This window comes from Myxine glutinosa, chromosome 5 (genome assembly GCF_964187855.1).
Source record: "Myxine glutinosa chromosome 5, kmMyxGlut1.1, whole genome shotgun sequence".
In the NCBI taxonomy this organism is placed as follows: domain Eukaryota; kingdom Metazoa; phylum Chordata; class Myxini; order Myxiniformes; family Myxinidae; genus Myxine; species Myxine glutinosa.
This window is the reverse complement of record NC_136265.1, coordinates 156,014,010-156,036,001: the sequence shown is the minus strand read 5'-3', so window position 1 is coordinate 156,036,001 and position 21,992 is coordinate 156,014,010. Positions and strand designations below refer to the sequence as shown.

Sequence of the window (21,992 nt, the reverse complement as noted above, 5' to 3'; positions counted from 1 at the left end):
TCACCATTTAATTATTTATCGCTGCCAAACCATGTGACCTATCGCAAATTCCAAAAGATAATTTTAGCACTCAGACATGTGGAACACATGTGTGAAGTTTCCTCTCAATATGATCAAAAATGAGGGAGAAGGTAGGTTTTAAAGGTTTACGCGAAAAAAAAATTATAGCACCAAAACCATGTGACCTACGACGCCATCACCCTGGAACTTTTTGTTCATCATGGGTATGCGATCATGCATGTAAAGTTTGGCCTCGATCTGTTAAGCTGTTTCGGAGAGAAAGGGTTTTTAGTGGTTTTTCAGGCTTTTCCCTTAAAATAATATAGCAGCCGAACCACGTGATCTATGACATCATTATTATTAATTTTTTTCATCATTTATCCCTAGTTTATGCTAAAGAAATTAGAAGTTTTTTTTTTACTTGTCGAATTATGACGTCATAATGGAGGCACCTATGACATCCTCATTCACATCTGTAATTCTCCATGGAGAGTTCCTACCAATGAGCCATATATAAATGTTTTTCTACGCAGCGCTTTTGGAGATACAGAGGTGTAACGTTTTTCTAAGATGGTGACCGTACCACATGAGCTTTGACTCAATAATTATGAAGCCAAAATTCTACAGGTGAAGGCACTCCTATGGTACAATTTCATGTCAATCGGACCAACGGTTGCTGAGAAAATGAATGAAAAAAAAAATGCAGCGCAGGATAAAAAGATAACCAATGTACCGATTAAGTTGGTCGCTCTGCAGTTCTCACAATTTTGGTGAATTTAGATTCTCACAATTTCAAATGCTTTTTCATGAAGGAAGATTGATTCACATGATTCTTGCAGGGTCTACGAAGGCAGGTATCCCATGCTAATGGTCACTGATCCGGAAATTGTGAAAACTGTCCTCGTTAAAGAATTTTACACTCTTTTTACCAACAGGCGGGTATGTATTTGATCTTCCTGTTTCTCTAGTGATTTTAAATGAATACTGTTTTTAGAATGGGTTTTTTGTCTACAGCTTCACAATTTATTCATCAATATAATCAAGTGAAAAGGGTATTGGACCCTTTGGAAAAGTTTTTTGTGTAAATTGTAACGGATGAGAATAAGAATTGTCTTTTAAGATAAGATAATTGTTAGAACTTTAAAAATTGCTTTATGACGGTGTACTCATCATCCATAACCTTGGTAGATTGTCCATAAAACACAACTGAAGAAGCATTTCTGGAGAAAGGTTAACAAACATTTTTCTCAACATAATTTGAGTCCTGATTGACTATATGGTGTCTGCTAGGCTTGATTTATACCTTTGGATTTGCAAACTTTAAATAAAAAAAAGACTAATTTTAGAGATGAGACATGAAATATATATGTATATATATATATATATATATATATATATATATATATATATATATATATATATATGTTAGCGTGGTCCAAAAAACATCGATCTCTCCGATTTTGATGCTCTACTGGATTATTGTTAGAAATGGTCTAAAACATTCACCCACCAAATATTTTCGCTCAATTCCATCTAGAAACTCATACGCACTTCAATTGAAATATGGCGTTTTTCACCAAATGTGGCTAAATGAGAACAATCCAATAGCAATCTAGGTGGAAAAAGTACATGCACTATTGTACTAAGCCATTTTGTGGTTCATGACTTTTTGCATGCGCTTGCGCCTGTGAGTGTGAAATCATCATGGTCGAAACATGTTTGACAATGCTTGAAACATGTTTGAAACGTGTTCATACATGTCTGACATGTTTCGACCATGAGGACTTCACAGGGGTATGTACCATCAATGACATTATTTAGGAAAAAAATATTTCTAAAGTCTTTGTAAGCCTCTCAACATGGACGATTTTCATGAAAATTGACCAAAATGACAAATTTATATGTTGGGTGTGTATGAGTTTATAGATGACTCAGATGCAAAATATTTTTTGGGTGAATGATTTCGACCATTTCTAACAATAATCCAATAGAGCAGCGGTCGGGAACCTATGGCTCGCGAGCCATATATGGCTCTTCCGGTGACGGCATATGGCTCCCAGACAATTTTGAGTTGAAAAAAAAAAAAAAAAAATCAGTTTGGAACTGATTTTAAAATACTTGTGATATTTCTTAATAATACTGTGTCATTTTAAAGTAAACAGAAATTAGTTTTGAAGATAAAGTTTTGAAGAAGTTTTGAAGAAGATGTGTCACAGGACGAGCTTCCTGTGACATACCACACAATGCAGCATGTGAGTATTGCCGTATTGACCATGTTTGGCTCGACATATGCATGTGAGCAGTCATTCTCGCATATGAGGAACATTAAGACCAACCTACGCTCACGTTTAACTGATGGAAGCCTCAACACCTGCATGAAGCTCAACCTCACCACGTATGAACCAGACTACAAGGCCATCAGCAAAACCATGCAGCACCAGAAGTCGCATTAAAAGTAAGACATATTTAATTTCTTATACGTTAAAAATACTATATGGCTCTCAATGAAATATATTTAGAAATATTTGGCTTTTATGGCTCTCCCAGTCAAAAAGGTTCCTGACCCCTGCAATAGAGCATCAAAATCCAGATAAAAAAGTGATTTTTTTGCATTTTTGGACCACCCTAATGTATGTATATTTATATATATGTGTGTATATTTATATATATGTGTATATTTATATATATTTATATGTATGTATATTTATGTATATGTATGTATATTTATATATATGTATATGTATGTATATTTATATATATGTATATGTATGTATATTTATATATATGTATATGTATGTATATTTATATACATGTATATGTATGTATATTTATGTATATGTATGAATATTTATGTATATGTATGTATATTTATATATATGTATATGTATGTATATTTATATGTATGTATATTTATATATATGTATATTTATATATATGTATATGTATGTATATTTATTCTGTATATATCTGTATATATATATATATATATATCTGTATATATATATCTGTATATATATATATATATATATATATATATACACAAAGAATTAAGTTAAGCACCCCCCCCCCGTTTTTTTACAACCTCGCACATTACAAGTTTGTTGTCGTCAAAACAGTGTAATATACCCATGATATTGCTATATTTTCTGGAGAAGTGATATTATGGTCACATAAAAACATAACAATCATGCCGTTTTCAATATTTTATTCTGAATAATTTAAGGTGAAATTTTTTGGGAATTTTAGGCATATTTTCACCTCAATTTAAGTATGGAGCTATAGGTCCATCACGGACAGTGTGGATGACGTTTATGTTTTCTAACGTACAGTCATTGTTCTGAGAAGACCTCTAGCGATCTTTGCGTCAATAACGTGTGTAGGACCCACGTGATCGGATCACTGACTCAACCCTACGTCTCATAGACCCTGTAAGCCGTCGTATGCGTTGCTGTGGCAGGTTGTTCCATTCCCGATGTAATGCACGTTCCAATTCATCCAGTTTGGCTATTGGAGGGACCATCTTCGCAATTTGTCGTCCCAACATGTCCCAAACGTGCTCGAGGGGGTTCAGGTTCAGGACAGGATTAGGGGGTGCTTAACTTAATTCTTTGTGTAGGGGTGCTTAACTTAATTCTTTGTGTATATATATATATATATATATCTGTATATATATATATATATATATATATATATATATATATATATATATATATATATATATATATATATATATATATATATATATATATATATATATATATATATCTGTATATATATATATATATATATCTATATCTATATATATATATCTGTATATATATATATCTGTATATATATATATATATATATCTGTATATATATATATATATATATATCTGTATATATGTATATATATATATATATATATATATATATCTGTATATATATATATATTGTTACATATTTAGGTGAATGTATGTAAATTACCATTCAGGTTGCTTATCCGTGTGTATTATATTAAGGGTTGTTGTGATGGGAGGGTCAGGAGCCCTTCGGAACCAGTGGCCGGAAACGGAAGTGGCCGGAAACGGAAGAAGAAAAGACACGAGGAGAGAAAAGGACGGTGCTTCTTCTTCCTCGCCCCGCGACGACGAGAAGGTGGAATCGACCTTACGCTGCGCGGAAAACGCGCCGTTGCGAAACGTCTGGCGAGAGGAGTTACCTGGGCGGTAAATACCTTTTGACACGTCCAGTCACCGTGAGTTCGTGCACGAAACCAAGCGTCCGGGACAGTTTGCCCGTCTACAAAGACGCGTACGGGTCCGCACGTTGGGCCTCGCTCGCGTCGGAAGCCGCGCTGGGTTTTGCCCCGTCTACAAAGACGCGTACGGGTCCGCACGTTGGGCCTCGCTCGCGTCGGAAGCCGCGCTGGGTTTTTGCCCATCTACAAGGACGCGTAAGGATCGCACTTGGGGCCTCGCGCACGTTGGACGCCGCGCTGGGTTTGCCCCGTGGCTTGGCAAGGAGGTGCGCTGCAGCCGCGGCCCCAGTCCGAGACGGCACGTTTAGAGCACGTCCGCCCGGGGCTCGTTCAACCGCCCGTGTGCGGAGAGGAGAGACATTGACCACGGAGGGAGTCAGGAGTGGGGCTCACGTGAGGAATGTATAAGATTAAGATGGCCATCTTAGAGTTTGTGTAGATGAGTTCACATGGTTGTAATATTGATTGTGCATTGTTGATGGTTGTTGATTGCTCAGTGAATATATTATTGATTATTCCGGATCCTTGGTGTGGGGTTTCTTCTTGACCGGAATTCATATTGATTGCGTTACGAAAGCGTATAAACCATATATCTTTCTGGCGGGGTCCCTCCCACGGTCCGGGGGTCACCAAGACCAGGTAGTTACCGGGAGGACCACGTAACAGAATTGGGGGCTCGTCCAAATTACGATTTGCGGTTTCGCAATTGGGTCTACGTCCGGGATCTAAAAGTGTATAAAATAATAAAATAATAATATTTTTGGTAATTAAAATTTATTAATTAATTATTAATTGGTAATATTTTTTTTTGAGAAATTGGGGAAAGTCTTGGGGTGAAGGTTAACAGGTGTTAACGATAGGCACCATGGCGTTTGTGGCACAGAACTTTGGGGTAACCCCGAGTGAGGCACAGTTCCGAGCATTGCTAAAGTCGGATCTCTTGAAATTGGCCAAACATTTTAACTTGGAGGTCCGAACTAATTTGAGGAAGGCAGAGTTGCAGGCCACGGTGATACAATCTATGGTGGGATTAGGAACATGGGACGAGTTAGCCTGGGAGTGGCTACCCGAAGAGCCAGAAGACGTGGAGCTCCGGAAACTGGAGTTGCAATTACGGAGCCAGGAACGGATCAAAGAAGAAGAAAGGAAAGCAGAAAAGGAAAGAGCAGAAGAAGAAAGGAAAGCAGAAAAGGAAAGAGCAGAAGAAGAAAGGAAAGCAGAAAAGGAAAGAGCAGAAGAAGAAAGGAAAGCAGAAAAGGAAAGAGCAGAAGAAGAAAGGAAAGCAGAAAAGGAAAGAGCAGAAGAAGAAAGGAAAGCAGAGGAGAGGAGAGAAGAGAAACAAGCAGAGGAAAGGAGAGTGGAAAGAGAACTCCAGGAAAGAAGAGAAAAGGAACAAGCAGAGGAAAGGAGAGCTGCAAGGGACCTCGAAGCAGAGGAGAGAAAAGCGGAAAGGGAATTAAAGGAACGTGACATGGAGCTTCAGCGGGAAATCAAGTTCAAGGAGCTGGAGTTAATGAGAGAACGGGGAGAGGCACCACCCTTGCTGACGGGGTCGACACCTCACCAGAAAACCTGGGATGTGGGCAGACATGTGAGGCTGGTTCCACCGTTCAGTGAAAAGGAAGTCGCGAAATTCTTCCCACACTTTGAGAAAGTGGCTCGACAATTAAACTGGCCGGAGGAGGCCTGGACCATACTCGTACAAAGTGTGCTGGTGGGGAAAGCTCAGGAAATTTATTCGGCGCTACCAATGGACCAATGTGCAGATTATGAGGTACTGAAGAAGCACATCCTCAAGGCCTATGAGTTGGTTCCGGAAGCTTACAGGCAAAAATTCAGGAATGCCAGGAAGAGGGAGAGTGAGACCCATGTGGAGTTTGCCAGAGTGAAAGAAAACATGTTTGATCGGTGGTGTGAGTCAAAAGGAGTCGGGAAAGACTTCGAGACATTGCGGGACTTGATCCTGGTGGAGGAATTCCAGCAGTGTGTCCACGAGGACATCAAAGTGTACCTGCAGGAAAAGAAGGTACCAAAGTTGTGGGACGCAGCCACCATGGCAGATGATTATGCCTTAACCCACCGAATAGGGGTCCACGAACCTAACTCCTCGCCTAGATCTCCGCAGGGGAGGTGGGGAACAGCAGGTGCGGAGAACGACCATACATGGCGGCGGCCTCGAGATGATTATGGGGACAACTATGATACCCCACCGGTTCGAAATCAGAGGGATGCGGGCCCAAGACAAACTTATAGTTCGGGGGGCCCGAGGCAGACCCCGAGTTTTTCCTCCGGGCCTACTTGCGCGTTTTGCAAAAAACCTGGACACTTGATGTCCAGTTGTTACCTCATGAAAAGGGACAACCCAGAGCGGAGTCCGACTATTACAACTCCGAATGCGATGGCTAGCGTAAGAAATCGCCATCAAGAGGGTTACCAACCATTTATTTCCGAGGGGTTTGTGTCACTGGATGGAGCCTCGACTAACCGGAGACCGGTTAGGATATTGAGAGACACAGGGGCCCATCAATCTTTAATGCTTGAAGGCATTTTGCCATGGTCCGAGGAGACGGCAACGAGGGATAGTGTTCGTTTACAGGGGATCGGGGGCGGTGTTAGTGCTCCCCTTCAGGTCATCCAGTTGGAGTCCGATTTGGTGTCAGGACCGGTCACCGTCGGTTTACAAGCCACGTTTCCTGTAGAGGGTGTATCTGTGGTTCTCGGGAATGATTTGGCCGGGGGTCAAGTTTATGGTAACCTGAGGGTTGATAAAGAGCCCAGCAGGGAAAATAACACCACACCAGCTCGGGATGGGGACAAAAGTGCCAAGTTATTTGTAGGGGGACTGAACTTCAAAACAGAGGAAGAAGTTCTGACCTCTGTCTTCAACAGATATGGGCCGCTGGTGGAAGTGCGGTTGGTAAGAGACTGGGAAACGCAACAGTCAAGAGGGTTCGCGGCTTTGTCACGTTTGCCAGCACAAAAGACGCCAGAGAGGCAGAGAAGAATTGGAATGGCAAGGATTTGGAGGGTCGGACCATAACAGTAGGGAAGGCATTTCGTAGGCGTCGAGAGGTCTACAGGAGAGGACAACTGGGCGGTAGTTTTGGTGGTGGCCGCAGTCAATATTATTATGGAGGCTCCCTGAGTTACGGCCGCTCCCGAAGGAAGAATTGGCAAAGTAGTGGCCGAGAAGAAGACCGGTATTCAGGGGACTACAGGGACCAGTGGTCCCACCCTAATTATTAGGGACGTTCTGAGAAGTTGAAGCACTGAAGGCGGCGGAGCCGCCGAGCCAAGATTCCTACACGAATTAACCGTGAACGCCGTTCCTAAAGGCGTCCATGTAGTGAACTTTCCTGCACGGACTAACCGTGAACTCCACGTTCCTCAAGGCGCCCATGTAGAGAACTTTCCTGCACGGACTAACCGTGAACTCCACGTTCCTCAAGGCGCCCATGTAGAGAACTTTCCTGCACGGACTAACCGTGAACTCCGCGTTCCTAAAGGCATCCATGTAGTGAATACTCGGCTTGGCCTCCCGGAAAAGTGCTATCGAGTGGCTTAACTGGCTTTATTTTTAAGTGATAACTGTGCCCGGGGGGAACTGATAATGTGGGGGGGTTGAGTGATCTGGTTTGTTTCTCCAAATTGGCCGGCAAAGAAAGTTTTCGCTGGGTTCAAACTTTCTTTCTTGAAGGGGGGGAGTGTTACATATTTAGGTGAATGTATGTAAATTACCATTCAGGTTGCTTATCCGTGTGTATTATATTAAGGGTTGTTGTGATGGGAGGGTCAGGAGCCCTTCGGAACCAGTGGCCGGAAACGGAAGTGGCCGGAAACGGAAGAAGAAAAGACACGAGGAGAGAAAAGGACGGTGCTTCTTCTTCCTCGCCCCGCGACGACGAGAAGGTGGAATCGACCTTACGCTGCGCGGAAAACGCGCCGTTGCGAAACGTCTGGCGAGAGGAGTTACCTGGGCGGTAAATACCTTTTGACACGTCCAGTCACCGTGAGTTCGTGCACGAAACCAAGCGTCCGGGACAGTTTGCCCGTCTACAAAGACGCGTACGGGTCCGCACGTTGGGCCTCGCTCGCGTCGGAAGCCGCGCTGGGTTTTGCCCCGTCTACAAAGACGCGTACGGGTCCGCACGTTGGGCCTCGCTCGCGTCGGAAGCCGCGCTGGGTTTTTGCCCATCTACAAGGACGCGTAAGGATCGCACTTGGGGCCTCGCGCACGTTGGACGCCGCGCTGGGTTTGCCCCGTGGCTTGGCAAGGAGGTGCGCTGCAGCCGCGGCCCCAGTCCGAGACGGCACGTTTAGAGCACGTCCGCCCGGGGCTCGTTCAACCGCCCGTGTGCGGAGAGGAGAGACATTGACCACGGAGGGAGTCAGGAGTGGGGCTCACGTGAGGAATGTATAAGATTAAGATGGCCATCTTAGAGTTTGTGTAGATGAGTTCACATGGTTGTAATATTGATTGTGCATTGTTGATGGTTGTTGATTGCTCAGTGAATATATTATTGATTATTCCGGATCCTTGGTGTGGGGTTTCTTCTTGACCGGAATTCATATTGATTGCGTTACGAAAGCGTATAAACCATATATCTTTCTGGCGGGGTCCCTCCCACGGTCCGGGGGTCACCAAGACCAGGTAGTTACCGGGAGGACCACGTAACAATATATATATATATATATATATATATATATATCTGTATATATATATATATATATATATATATATATATATATATATATATATATATATATATATATATATATATATATATATATATATATATATATATATCTGTATATATATATATATATATATATATATATATATATATATATATATATATATATATATATCTGTATATATATATATATCTGTATATATATATATATATCTGTATATATATATATATATCTGTATATATATATATATCTGTATATATATATATATATATATATATCTGTATATATATATATATCTGTATATATATATATATCTGTATATATATATATATCTGTATATATTGTTGCGAATATGGAATTTGGCCTCCATATCCGCTTGTAAATATTCCCCTATTTTCTCCAATACTCCCCAACTTTCCCCAATCCCCCATTCCCTAGTCCCATTGCATGTAAACAACAATCAGTAGAGCCGACCTTCCCCTTATTCCCCCATTAAATGTCGTGCCCAGGTCCACCGCACCACACGTAGACAACTTTCGGACATCTTCCTAGTTATTCTTAATCTATGTCAGTTAAGGCCTCGTTTCCATTAATTATGACTCTTCGTTGCACCAGAATGTGATTATATGGCACCAGTAGTGAGTTTAGGACCTTTCCCATACCTCCTCCCATCTTCTTCCCCAAACAACAACAATAACAACAACTACAACAACAATTACAACTACAACTACGACTACAACAACAGAGGGGCGGGGAGTGTGCGTCCTCACACCGGCTCGGTTACCCGCCATGACCATGCGCTCCACGGCGTTACCCCGAAGGGGCTGGCTGTCAGCTCCTCGTCAGGGGCGGAGCCAGTAACCCCCCCACGCACCCAATGAGAAGCAACGTGCCGATTCCATCTGGGGCGGCGCTAACGAGCCGAGGGCGTGTCACTCCCCGCCGGATATACGCGGCCCCGCGCCGGATGTGACGTCAGATGCGCCTCAGCTTGGAGAGAGAAGCCACCGCCACCCCCAGCGCGACGAGACCTCCCCGCATCTTTGGACCGGACCGGACCGTACTGTACCCTGCCCCGAGCCCAGGAGGACCTGGAGCCATCGATCCTGCCTTTCCTAGCCATCAAACCCCCGTGTGAGTCAGCCGTTGTCCCGTTTGTCTGTCGTCTGTCCGGGGTTAATATAAGAGTGTGTCTAAGTGCCTGTCTTTCTGTGATTATACCTCTAGCCCCTGTAATCTGACCTTTCCGTACGAATATAATCTCCTCCGGAGGTCTTGAGAATTGAAACATTGGTGTCGTATTGTGTTATTGTAATCCAGCCGGGTGTCTTCTTTTTCTTATTGAGCCAGCATCGCGCGACTAGTCAACGTTCGGGCACAATCGGGTAACTTGTGCAGACGTGGTCATACCATAAAACCGCTCGGTAAATAACATCCAAGCCACGTCTGTAACAATTGGTGTCTGGGAGTGAGATTCGAGGCCCGACCAAATTTTGAAAAAAAAAAAAAAACGAATAGAGGAAAAAAAAAAAAAATTTGGTCAAAATTTGGAGCGGCCGAAATTCGTTTTGTTTTACAAAACCCGAATTTTGAAAGTCGCGCTATGGCGGATCAAGACGGCTGGGGTCCGGTAGGGGAGAGTGAAGCAGGGTCGGTCCAGGACCAAATTGAGACACGTGAGGAGAGCGAAACAGCGGGGGTAGCAAACGCACAAAATGGCGCCTCGCTGGTCACCGCGCCCGCGACCGTAGCAGCGCCGCCGATGGATTGGGGCCTATTTATGGAACAAATAAAGGCGCTCATGGTCCAGACAAGTGAAGACCTGAGGAATGACTTGGGAAACCAAATGGGGGTAATGGGGAACCGGATGGATGCTCAGAGTGAGCAATTGGGGGTAATGGGAAACCAAATGGGGGTAATGAGGGACGAAGCGAGGGGTACCGGTGAGGGGTTAGACAATAATTTTAAGGAGTTAGACAAGAAATTTGGGAAGTTAGACAATAATTTTGAGGGGTTAGACAACGGGATAAAAGAGGTGAGAAATGGGTTAGAGGGGTTAGAAAACAGTATGGAAGGCAAATTGAGGGACATGAGGGACCAAGCGGAAAGGGAAGTTAAACAAATGGAGCAGCAGATAGAGGGGGTCAGAATGGGGGTAGAAACCAAACTGGATGCTCACAGGGAGGAAATGGAGCAGATGAGGGTGGCATCTGGGCAGGAGATGCAAGTGATGGGAGAGGAGATCAGAAGAGGAGTGAGTGAGGAGGTCGGAGGAGTGCGCGAGGAGGTGAGGCACTGTAAGGAGCGCATGGAGAAAGAGGTGAGAAAGGGGACTGTAAAATTGCAAGGTGGTATAGAGGAGTTGACGCTGGGAGTAGAACAACTGACAGTGGGACAAAAGGAGTTGGGGGACCAGGTAAAGAAGAACACAGCGGTAATAGAGGGTTTAAAATCGACACAGAAGGAGATGAAAAAGGACGTAGGGGTAATTAAAAAAGAGTGTCAGACGGTACATGAGGACCTGACGAGGAAAATGGACAAGGTGGTAGAGGTAATGGAGGTTAAAGAGCGGGAGGTGCGGGAGCACATAGAAAAAAATAAAGTGGAGTTAGAGGAAGAACTTAAAGGGGCGCACGAAGAGATGAAGGAGATGAAGCAAAAATTAGAAGAAGTGGAAGAAGGGGTGAGCGAAATTAAAAAGCGACGGAGAGAGGATAAGAAAGAGATAAAAGAGGAGGTAAAAGAATTGGTCCAGAGTCTGTGTTCGGATCGTGATGATGTGCTCATTAACCGGATGAGGGATTCGCAGGTGATGGAGGAGAAGCGAAGAGAAAGAGGACCCGGTGTAAGTGGTGACCAATATGGTCGTGCGTATGATGCGCCAGGTGATTTAATAAGCTTGGGGGTCGAGATAGACCCGGATGTTCGTGAGAGGCCAAGAGTGAGGTGTATGGCTGGTCCGGAGGGTATGGAACGAGAGGTGCGAGGTGTGGGTGAGCAAGGTTGTGGTGGTGGTGGTATGGAATGGGTAGCGGGTTGCGGAGGTGTGACCCATGCATCAACACCAACAGGGGTAGTTGTTGGAGGGACCGGGGAGGCACGAGAGCCCCTTGGGGGTAGTGTACTGTGGGGGCCCGGCCGGTTCGGCCCCGCGCTGACCCCGCAAGGGGCGACGCACGGGGTCCGGCAGGCGGGCAACGACTCACATATGAGGTGGTCCCACAAGGTCCCACTCGCGCCGTATGACGGCAAGAGTGATCTACGCGCGTACCTGGCGCAGTTCGACTGTGTGTGTAAGGGCAACGGTTGGGGTGAGGACGAAGGTGGAGTACACCTGGTGGCCGCATTGCGCGGCGCGGCGGCGGAGGTGCTGACGGCATTACCAGCGGGTGCTCTCACCCTGCCAGCCCTCCGCGACGCCCTAATTAATCGATTCGGCATAGAACAGCAGAGCGAGCTTGTTAAAGCTCAGCTCGCGCTGCGAAAACGCAAGCCCCAGGAAGCCATCGGGGAACTTGCCCACGACATTCGCCGCGCAGTGGGGATCGCACATGCTAGCATGGCAGCGGATTCCCGGGAAAGCCTGGCGCTGGACCATTTTATCCAGGCCCTCCCGGATATTGAGCTCCGGCAACAGCTCGCCATGTGGCGCCCGCAGACTCTGAGCCAGGCGGCTGACGCTGCGGCCCGTTGGGAAGCAGCGAGGCCCCTAGCCCGAGGGGGCGAGCGTCTCGCAATGGCGGTCCGCCAGGTGGGACCCCCGATGGAGGGCGGACCCCTTAGGGGACCCGCCCCCGACGTGGGTCCTGACCTGGCGGGCATGGTCCGGAGGCTGGTGGACCAGCGCCTGGCGGGACCTGGACCATGGCAGGCGGCCCCGGAGGTGGCCCGCGGTGGACCACGAGCGGGTAATCCAATTCGGACCTACAGGGGGGGGAATTTGGAATTCCGGAGGCAAGCACCTTATCAGGTGAGGTGCTATACCTGCAACCGCCTGGGTCACCTGGCGCGGCACTGTCGAAACGCGCGCCGGGATGATCCCCGGCAGTTGAGGTCCTCAACTCCGCCCAGGGGGGAGCGGGTTAGCCGACCCCAGACACCCCCCCGCCAGACCCCGGGAAACTAGAAGGTGTCGGGCACGTAGGGCGGTGTTCGGCAGCAGAGGATGGAGGAGAGCCCTCATTGACGCGACAGGTCATTTATTGTGGCCAAATTGGAACCGGTAGCCTGACAATTAGATGCAAAATTGCCGGCGTGGGGGTAGACGCCGTAGTGGACACAGGAGCTAGCGCCACGATCATCAGCCCTGTGGTCCTTGATTCGAGCGCAGGTGGCTGGGATAAGATCCAGCGCCTGCAAAATTATAGTTTGCAGCTTGCTACCGGGGTAACGGCCCCGATCATAGGGCGTGGTTCTGTGATCCTCAAGTTAGGGTCGGTAAGGAGGGAGATAGATGTTTGGGTGGCGGAGGTGTGCGACCCATGTTTAATAGGGTTGGACCTGTTGACTGCCAGCGGTTGTAAAATCGACTTGTGCCGGGGGATCCTGCAGGTGGGAGTAGAAGAGCTGCCGTTAGGGGGAGTGAGCACGGCCGAGAGAGCGGAGCTGGAGGCTTCCGAGGCCGTGACCATCCCCCCAAGGGCCGAGGCGATAGTGCCGGCCCGGTGGGCAGCTCGCCCAACATGGCAGGAGTCCTGCGGCCTGGTCGAACCGGTGGCAGCGCAGTCCATACCGGGTTTAATCGTGGGCCGCACCCTTGTAAAAACGGACGGACCGGTAGTGGCCGTCCGAGTAATAAATATGAGTACAGAACCACGCACTATAGTAAGGGGCACGAGGGTAGCTGGCTGCACCCCAGTTGAGGAAGTCGCGACAGTGAGGGGCGAGAACGTCCAGCCGAGCCGACCCCGGGGGGAGCCTTCAATAACAAGTAGGAATTGGCCCGATCCCATTTGCGAGATGGTAAATCGTAGCAGCGTAGAGTTGGGAGGTACCCAGAGGGAGGCCTTACACAAACTGGTTGGGTCCCATTTGGACCTCTTCTCCCTGTCCACCGAGGATATTGGACGTACGGGCCTGGTGAAACATCAGATCCACACCGGTGAGGCCCGGCCTATTCGTCAGGCCGCCCGACGGCTCCCTTGGAGCAAGAGGGCGGAAGCTGACGAGCAGGTTGCAAAAATGCTCGACGCAGGTGTGATCGAGCCCTCGGGAAGTCCTTGGATGTCACCTGTTGTGCTGGTCAAAAAGAAGGATGGGACCACGCGGTTCTGCGTGGACTATCGCCAGCTAAACAACGTGACACTCAAGGACTCATATCCCCTGCCAAGGATTGATGACACCCTCGATGCCGTTGCGGGCTCAAATTGGTTCACAACTTTGGACCTCAAGAGTGGGTATTGGCAGGTGGAGATGGATAGGGCAGGGAAGGAGAAAACGGCATTTTCCACAGGTAAGGGACTGTATCAGTTTACTGTGATGCCGTTTGGTTTGTGTAACGCCCCCGCCACCTTTGAGAGATTGATGGAGCATGTACTAGGCGGCATGCCATGGCAATCATGCCTGGTGTACCTGGATGACGTCCTGGTACATGCCCAAACGTTCCCCCAGGCACTAGCTAATTTGGACCAGGTGTTCGGGTGCCTCAGACAGGCAGGGTTGAAGCTGAACCCGAGTAAGTGCACTTTGTTTGCAAGAGAGGTGGCCTATCTAGGTCACGTGATTGGCCGCGAGGGGGTAAAAACAGACCCAGACAAAATTAAAGCGGTAGAGGAGTGGCCCGCACCACGTACCATCAAAGAGGTGCGGGGATTTTTGGGACTCTGCTCCTACTACCGGCGCTTTGTGGCGAAATTTGCGGAGTTGGCCCGTCCCCTCCACCGGCTTACGGAGAAGGGGACGCGATTTAATTGGACACGGGAGTGCCACGAGGCCTTCCAAAAATTGAAGGGGTGTCTAACATCCGCACCCCTTCTAGCTTACCCCACTGGTGACGGGACATTTACCCTGGACACGGATGCGAGCCAGGAAGGATTGGGCGCAGTTTTGTCTCAGACACAGGAGGGCGTGGAGAGAGTGATTGGTTATTATAGTCGGGCCTTAAGTAGGCCCGAGAGAAATTATTGCGTCACTCGCAAAGAGTTATTGGCTATGCTGGCTGCCATGAACCATTTCCACCCGTACTTGTACGGGCGGAAATTTTTGGTTAGAACTGACCATTCCTCCTTGCAATGGCTCCTTCGGTTCAAGGAACCGGAGGGCCAAATTGCAAGGTGGTTGGAAAAGTTGCAGCAGTACGATTTTGATGTGGCCCATAGGGCCGGGAAGGCCCATGGTAATGCGGACGCACTCTCTCGGCGTCCTTGTCTGGGGGAAAACTGTAAATTTTGTGCGAGACACGAGGAGAGGGAGCAATTGGGCGATTCCGCCCCGATTCTCGTCGTCCGGGCAACCCGGGTGAGAGGGCCAATTTTGCCACTAACCGCGGACGAGGAATTTGGAGAGTTGGCTTGGAGCACGGCCCAGCAGGAGGATCCTGTTCTGGGGCCGGTGTTCCAATGGGTCAAATTGGGGCAAAGACCAAAGGGGGAAGAGGTCACCCCCCTCGGGGCACAAACAAAGGCATATTGGGCTCAGTGGCAGACCCTGGAATTGAAAGGCAACATCTTGTATCGCAAGTGGGTGGAGGTTCCCTCTGATCGAACTTCCTGGCTGGTGATAGTCCCTGACAAATTCAAGAACGTCATATTGCAACAGGTGCATGGTACCCGCTCCGGCGGCCATTTGGGCAGGACAAAGACAATATCTCGGGTCCGCCGGAGGTTCTATTGGGTGAATATGGGGCGCGACATACAGGACTGGTGTCGGAGATGCGACGCCTGTTCTGCCAAAAAGGGACCAGCACGGAGGATGAGGGCCCCCCTTCAATTACATCAGGTGGGGGCCCCCCTTGAGCGGGTGGCTATGGATATTCTAGGACCGCTGCCCCGCACCCGCCAAGGTAATAAGTATATCCTCGTTGTAATGGACTATTTCACCAAGTGGCCGGAGGCCTACGCCCTCCCCAACCAAGAAGCAGGGGTGGTAGCGCAGGCCTTCGTGGAAGGATTTGTGTGCCGGCATGGGATTCCACAGGAGTTGCACACCGACCAGGGACGAAATTTTGAGAGCAAATTGCTAAAAGATGTGTGCAGTCTCCTGTCAATTCGGAAAACCAGAACAACGCCTTTAAGACCTCAATCTGACGGGATGGTGGAAAGATTCAATCGAACTCTAATCCAACAACTGGCACTGTTCACCACCACCCGTCAGGATGACTGGGACGAACATCTCCCTTACTTGCTCATGGCCTACCGAACCAGCCAGCACGGGGCCACCGCATGCAGTCCAGCGTTGCTTATGTATGGGCGGGAGTTACGGGCTCCCGCCGACTTGCTATGCGGTCCCGTGCCAGACACAGTGGTTAACCCGCCGAGGGAGGGGTACGCACGTCACCTAGAGGAAGGCATGGAGCTAGTCCATGCCTTCGCCCGCCGCCAACTCCATCTGGCGGGGGAAAAGATGAAGCGCAGGTACGACGACCGGAGCCAGGGGAGTCAATACGCTCCGGGGATGAAGATTTGGTTCTTTAATCCCCGGAGGCGAAAGGGAAGGTGCCCAAAACTCACCTCCCCCTGGCAAGGCCCAGGAGTCGTCCTGTCGCAAATCTGTGACGTGGTCATTAAGATCAAAATGGGGCCACGAGCCCTCCCTCGGATCGTCCACGCCGACCGGATAAGACCTTACACCGGCGAGCAGGCGCCCCCGTGGATTGCCTCGGCTTTAGATGCCGAGGCGGGACCCAGTACCTCTGAATAAGGGGGGCTTATTAGTGCCAGAGGACTGGGGGATTGAGGAGCGATAGGCCCGGTGGGAGAGGGTGGCATCCCTGCCACCTTTCCCATGTGGGGGCAAAGGAGCAATAGCTTATGGGGTGTATGGCAGTGAAAACTAGCCCGGTGGGTTAGGATATTGTGTGTAGGGATCTAGAAGATGACATTAGGTAACGTTAAGTTTAGTTAGTGACTGATACCTGTAGTAGGGACGCAGGTAGATTAGTGTGGATGATAATGACGTGGGAGCGCAATAGTTTAAAGGGACGACTGGGAAGCGCAAGTTTCAGAAGGGAGTAGTTAGCTGAGATGATGCTGTGTGTGTGAGAATTGAACAGGTGTGATTGCACAGGTGTGCAACTGGACAGGTGTGTGGAGCAGTGTATGAGTAGTGAGTGTTGTGGATCAGCGCGAATGCGCTTGGGGAGAGAAGGGTGCAGGTGGCACCAGGTGTGAGAGCACAGGTGTGCAAGTACAGGTGTGTGGAGAAAGTTGGAGTAAGTGGTACGGAGTGGTGTGCATGGTGTGAAGGTGTGGATGGGGGAAGAGTGGACCCCTTTCACGAGTACCCGGGGCGGGTAGTGTAAGTGTTAGGTAGAGGGTACAGGTAAATTGTGGTTGGATATTGGCATCTGTGGTGCGGTTGCAGAATGATGTTGTGGAAATGGCTGGGCGTGTAGCCTGTTAGTGTGTGTAGTTGGTTGGGCACTCCACCACTGTGAGGATGTCGGCCAGGTGAGGCCGCAGGTGGGCTCTGGGAGCCGGTAGTTGTGAGTGGGTGCCTGAGGATCCCGGGTGTGGATCGGGCAGCCCAGTGCCAGAGAGGGCACGGAGTGGGGAGAGAGCCAGAGGGCCTTCCCCTGGTAGTTAGGTTAGGGTAAGGAGCAGGTAAGCTCGGAGGCAACTGCAGTGGTGGAGGTGTGCAGGTGGGTAGACCCACTGGGAGAGGTACACGTCGCAGCCCAGAAATTGTACGAGGGCACCGGGAGATGAATCGGGGGAGTGAGACCCCAAATTGAAGAGCACCACAGTTGGCCAATGGGAATTGGTTTTTAGAACCCATAGTGTAAGAGGGCCAATGGTTTGGCCGGAGAAAGACCCCGGGTAGTGTAAAGTTGTTAAAGTCATTTAGGAGATAGTTAGGATTGATGAACCTGTCGCACCATACGCAGCCACTTACCTGTGGTGATGATGATGACTCCACACCTGTGTTTTCTTTGTTTTGTGCAGGAAATGAGATTGCTGTGAGGATTTGTGAGACGCATCACGACGTGGATGAGACATTGGGGTGATTCCATCTCTCCCTCCCTAGGAGGGACTGATGATGAATTGGTAATGGCAAATTTTGATGTTGAGTTGAAAATGGCAAATTTTGATGAGAGTTGAAAATGGCAAATTTGATTGGTTAGGAGGGAGAGAAGACGAATTTGGTTTATGGGAGGAACGGGGAAGACAGTAGGGATGTTTGTTGATTTGTAAAGTAGATGTTTATGGGTAGTGTTGTGTTGTGTGGATACAGTAAGGGGTAAGGGAGGGGCCATGTAGGTTACCTGGTGGGGGGGGGGGGGGGCGTACGATAGGAACGTACCTGTCTCACCTGGTTCCCATGTGCCCCCAGTGTGCATTACCTTATATTGCGTGCACTTTTGCGCCCTTACCACCTTACTCACTTGTTTCTTCTTTTGTCTCCCACCTCCGAGGATCTGGCTTTGGGGTAGAGAGAGAGGAGAGAGAGGTGCTGGCTGCGCAGTTGTGGGCCTGCACTTTCGCTGTTTGCTGCCGGGATCGATACACCATATGGACCGCAATGTTTGTGGCCACCCACAATGGACCGCAGTTCGTTTGCGGCCAAGCACCACCCGGGGATGGACCTATGGGTCAACGTGGCACCTATGCCATAAAGGTGAACCACTGTTAATTAACACCACTGAAGGCCACACGAAGAGCAAGAGACACCTGCAGGGTTAGGGGTTGTCGAATTTATTTTTATTCCAATGAACAATGGTGACTGCACCGATTGGTGGTGGGGTGGTGCTTTTGATGCTCGGGAAGGGTGCTCTGCACGTTATTAAAGGCCGTCGGCCACAGAGCACTCGTGGGTTGGTGTATCGATGCTGGCAAGCGCGCTCTCTCTATGCATAACATCTGCATGTGTTCCTCCAAAAACAGGTCCTGGATCGTAGTGTAGATATCAGCGTAATCTTGTAAATAATGCTCCCTACCGGCTGTATGTTTAGTTTGAGAATTCTTTCCGGATTCGGTTATCCTGTGGGTGTGTTTCTGTGAGGAGAAGGGTGCAACGTCGCAGGGGGACATATTTACTCATTTGTGAATATCTGTAAAACTGTCGCACTCAGGGTAGAGTTAATAGTAGAGGGAACTACATTGCGTGCCACACTAAAGTAGGTAAAAATTTATCGGGTCGGGACGCCCCGAGGGTAGAGAAGGGTGCAATGTTGCGAATATGGAATTTGGCCTCCATATCCGCTTGTAAATATTCCCCTATTTTCTCCAATACTCCCCAACTTTCCCCAATCCCCCATTCCCTAGTCCCATTGCATGTAAACAACAATCAGTAGAGCCGACCTTCCCCTTATTCCCCCATTAAATGTCGTGCCCAGGTCCACCGCACCACACGTAGACAACTTTCGGACATCTTCCTAGTTATTCTTAATCTATGTCAGTTAAGGCCTCGTTTCCATTAATTATGACTCTTCGTTGCACCAGAATGTGATTATATGGCATCAGTAGTGAGTTTAGGACCTTTCCCATACCTCCTCCCATCTTCTTCCCCAAACAACAACAATAACAACAACTACAACAACAATTACAACTACAACTACGACTACAACAACAGAGGGGCGGGGAGTGTGCGTCCTCACACCGGCTCGGTTACCCGCCATGACCATGCGCTCCACGGCGTTACCCCGAAGGGGCTGGCTGTCAGCTCCTCGTCAGGGGCGGAGCCAGTAACCCCCCCACGCACCCAATGAGAAGCAACGTGCCGATTCCATCTGGGGCGGCGCTAACGAGCCGAGGGCGTGTCACTCCCCGCCGGATATACGCGGCCCCGCGCCGGATGTGACGTCAGATGCGCCTCAGCTTGGAGAGAGAAGCCACCGCCACCCCCAGCGCGACGAGACCTCCCCGCATCTTTGGACCGGACCGGACCGTACTGTACCCTGCCCCGAGCCTAGGAGGACCTGGAGCCATCGATCCTGCCTTTCCTAGCCATCAAACCCCCGTGTGAGTCAGCCGTTGTCCCGTTTGTCTGTCGTCTGTCCGGGGTTAATATAAGAGTGTGTCTAAGTGCCTGTCTTTCTGTGATTATACCTCTAGCCCCTGTAATCTGACCTTTCCGTACGAATATAATCTCCTCATGAGGTCTTGAGAATTGAAACATTGGTGTCGTATTGTGTTATTGTAATCCAGCCGGGTGTCTTCTTTTTCTTATTGAGCCAGCATCGCGCGACTAGTCAACGTTCGGGCACAATCGGGTAACTTGTGCAGACGTGGTCATACCATAAAACCGCTCGGTAAATAACATCCAAGCCACGTCTGTAACAATATATATATATCTGTATATATATATATATCTGTATATATATATATATCTGTATATATATATATATCTGTATATATATATATATATATGTATGTATATATATATATATATATATATATATATATATATACAGTGGAACCTTGACTTACGAGTTTAATTCGTTCCGTGACCGAGCTCGTAACTCAAATTGCTCGTATCTCAAATCAAATTTCCCCATTGAAATGCTATTAATCCGTTCCAGCCCGCCAAAAACCACACCAATTTTTTTTTAAATATACAGTATATATAAAAATATCTCGCGCTTTATATTTCACCTGTATGCAGCATACAAGTTGGCAGGATGGCCTGGACTGGAGGTACGCACACTTGACTCTAAAGTCTAAACTGTCCAGCCTGGGTTTGAATCCCGACCCAGCTATAACCTGTCATGGGTGAATCACAGGCAAGGTGATTCATCAATGTGTGTACCGCTAAACTGGGCGCCCCGTTTGCGTCCCATTAGTTGTTGGATGTTAAGGATCTCACCGTGTTTTCCACAAAGAGAAGGCGAGCTATCGCCGGCATTCTGAACAAGTTGTGGCCTGGCATGCTCTTCTCCTCTGCCGTTATATACATCCTCCTCGACACCTCGCTCATGTTTTTCGACGATTGCGTGTTTTATATCCAAGCACATCATCCTCTTCTTCTTCTCAGCACTGCACTTGCCACTCACTTTCTTAGGCCCCATGGTTAAAACTAAGAAATTTTCCGAAATAACCAACATGCGAAAAAAAAAATGCAGCGCTGTACGACAGAGATACGTACTGTACTTGCACGGCAAGATAACCACGTGACCAGAACCCACCTGGCGGCGTGAACTCGAAATAACCAAAATGCGAAAAAAAAAATGCAGCGCTATACGACAGAGATACGTACTGTACGTGCACGGCAAGATAACCACGTGACCAGAACCCACCTGGCGGCGTGAACTCGAAATAACCAAAATGCGAAAAAAAAAATGCAGCGCTATACGACAGAGATACGTACTGTACGTGCACGGCAAGATAACCACGTGACCGGGTGGCGAAAGCTCGTAACTCGGATCTCGGCTCGCATCTCAAAGCAATAAACCGCCCGAGCGACGGCTCGTATCTCGAAAAACTCGTAAGTTGGGGCACTCGTAAGTCAAGGTTCCACTGTATATATATACATATATATCTGTATATATATATATATCTGTATATATATATATATATGTGTGTATATATATATATATATATATATATATATATATATATATATATATATATATATATATATATATATATATATATATGTGTGTGTATATATATATATATATATATATATATATATATATGTGTGTGTATATATATATATATATATATATATATATATATATATGTGTGTATATATATATATATATATATATATATATATATATATATATATATATATATATATATATATGTGTGTGTATATATATATATGTGTGTATATATATATATATATATATATATATATATATATATATGTGTGTATATATATATATATAGTATATAGATATATATATATATATATATGTGTGTGTATATATATATATATATAATATAGATATATATAT

The 21,992-nt window shown here is 47.4% G+C and overlaps 1 protein-coding gene across 2 annotated transcripts in view; it reads left to right on the top strand.

Moving 5' to 3' along the window:
* The window catches only part of LOC137426899 (cytochrome P450 3A24-like), a 111,887-nt gene that overhangs the window by 29,664 nt on the left and 60,231 nt on the right, over nucleotides 1-21,992 (top strand). The window contains exon 4 of one of the 2 annotated variants that reach the window (XM_078778885.1): nucleotides 840-1,052. In XM_078778885.1, coding sequence (XP_078635011.1) covers nucleotides 978-1,052 — 75 coding nt within the window. In that variant the 5' untranslated portion in view covers nucleotides 840-977. The remainder of the gene's footprint in view (nucleotides 1-839; nucleotides 1,053-21,992) is intronic. The other variant, XM_078778884.1, reaches the window with a different exon arrangement.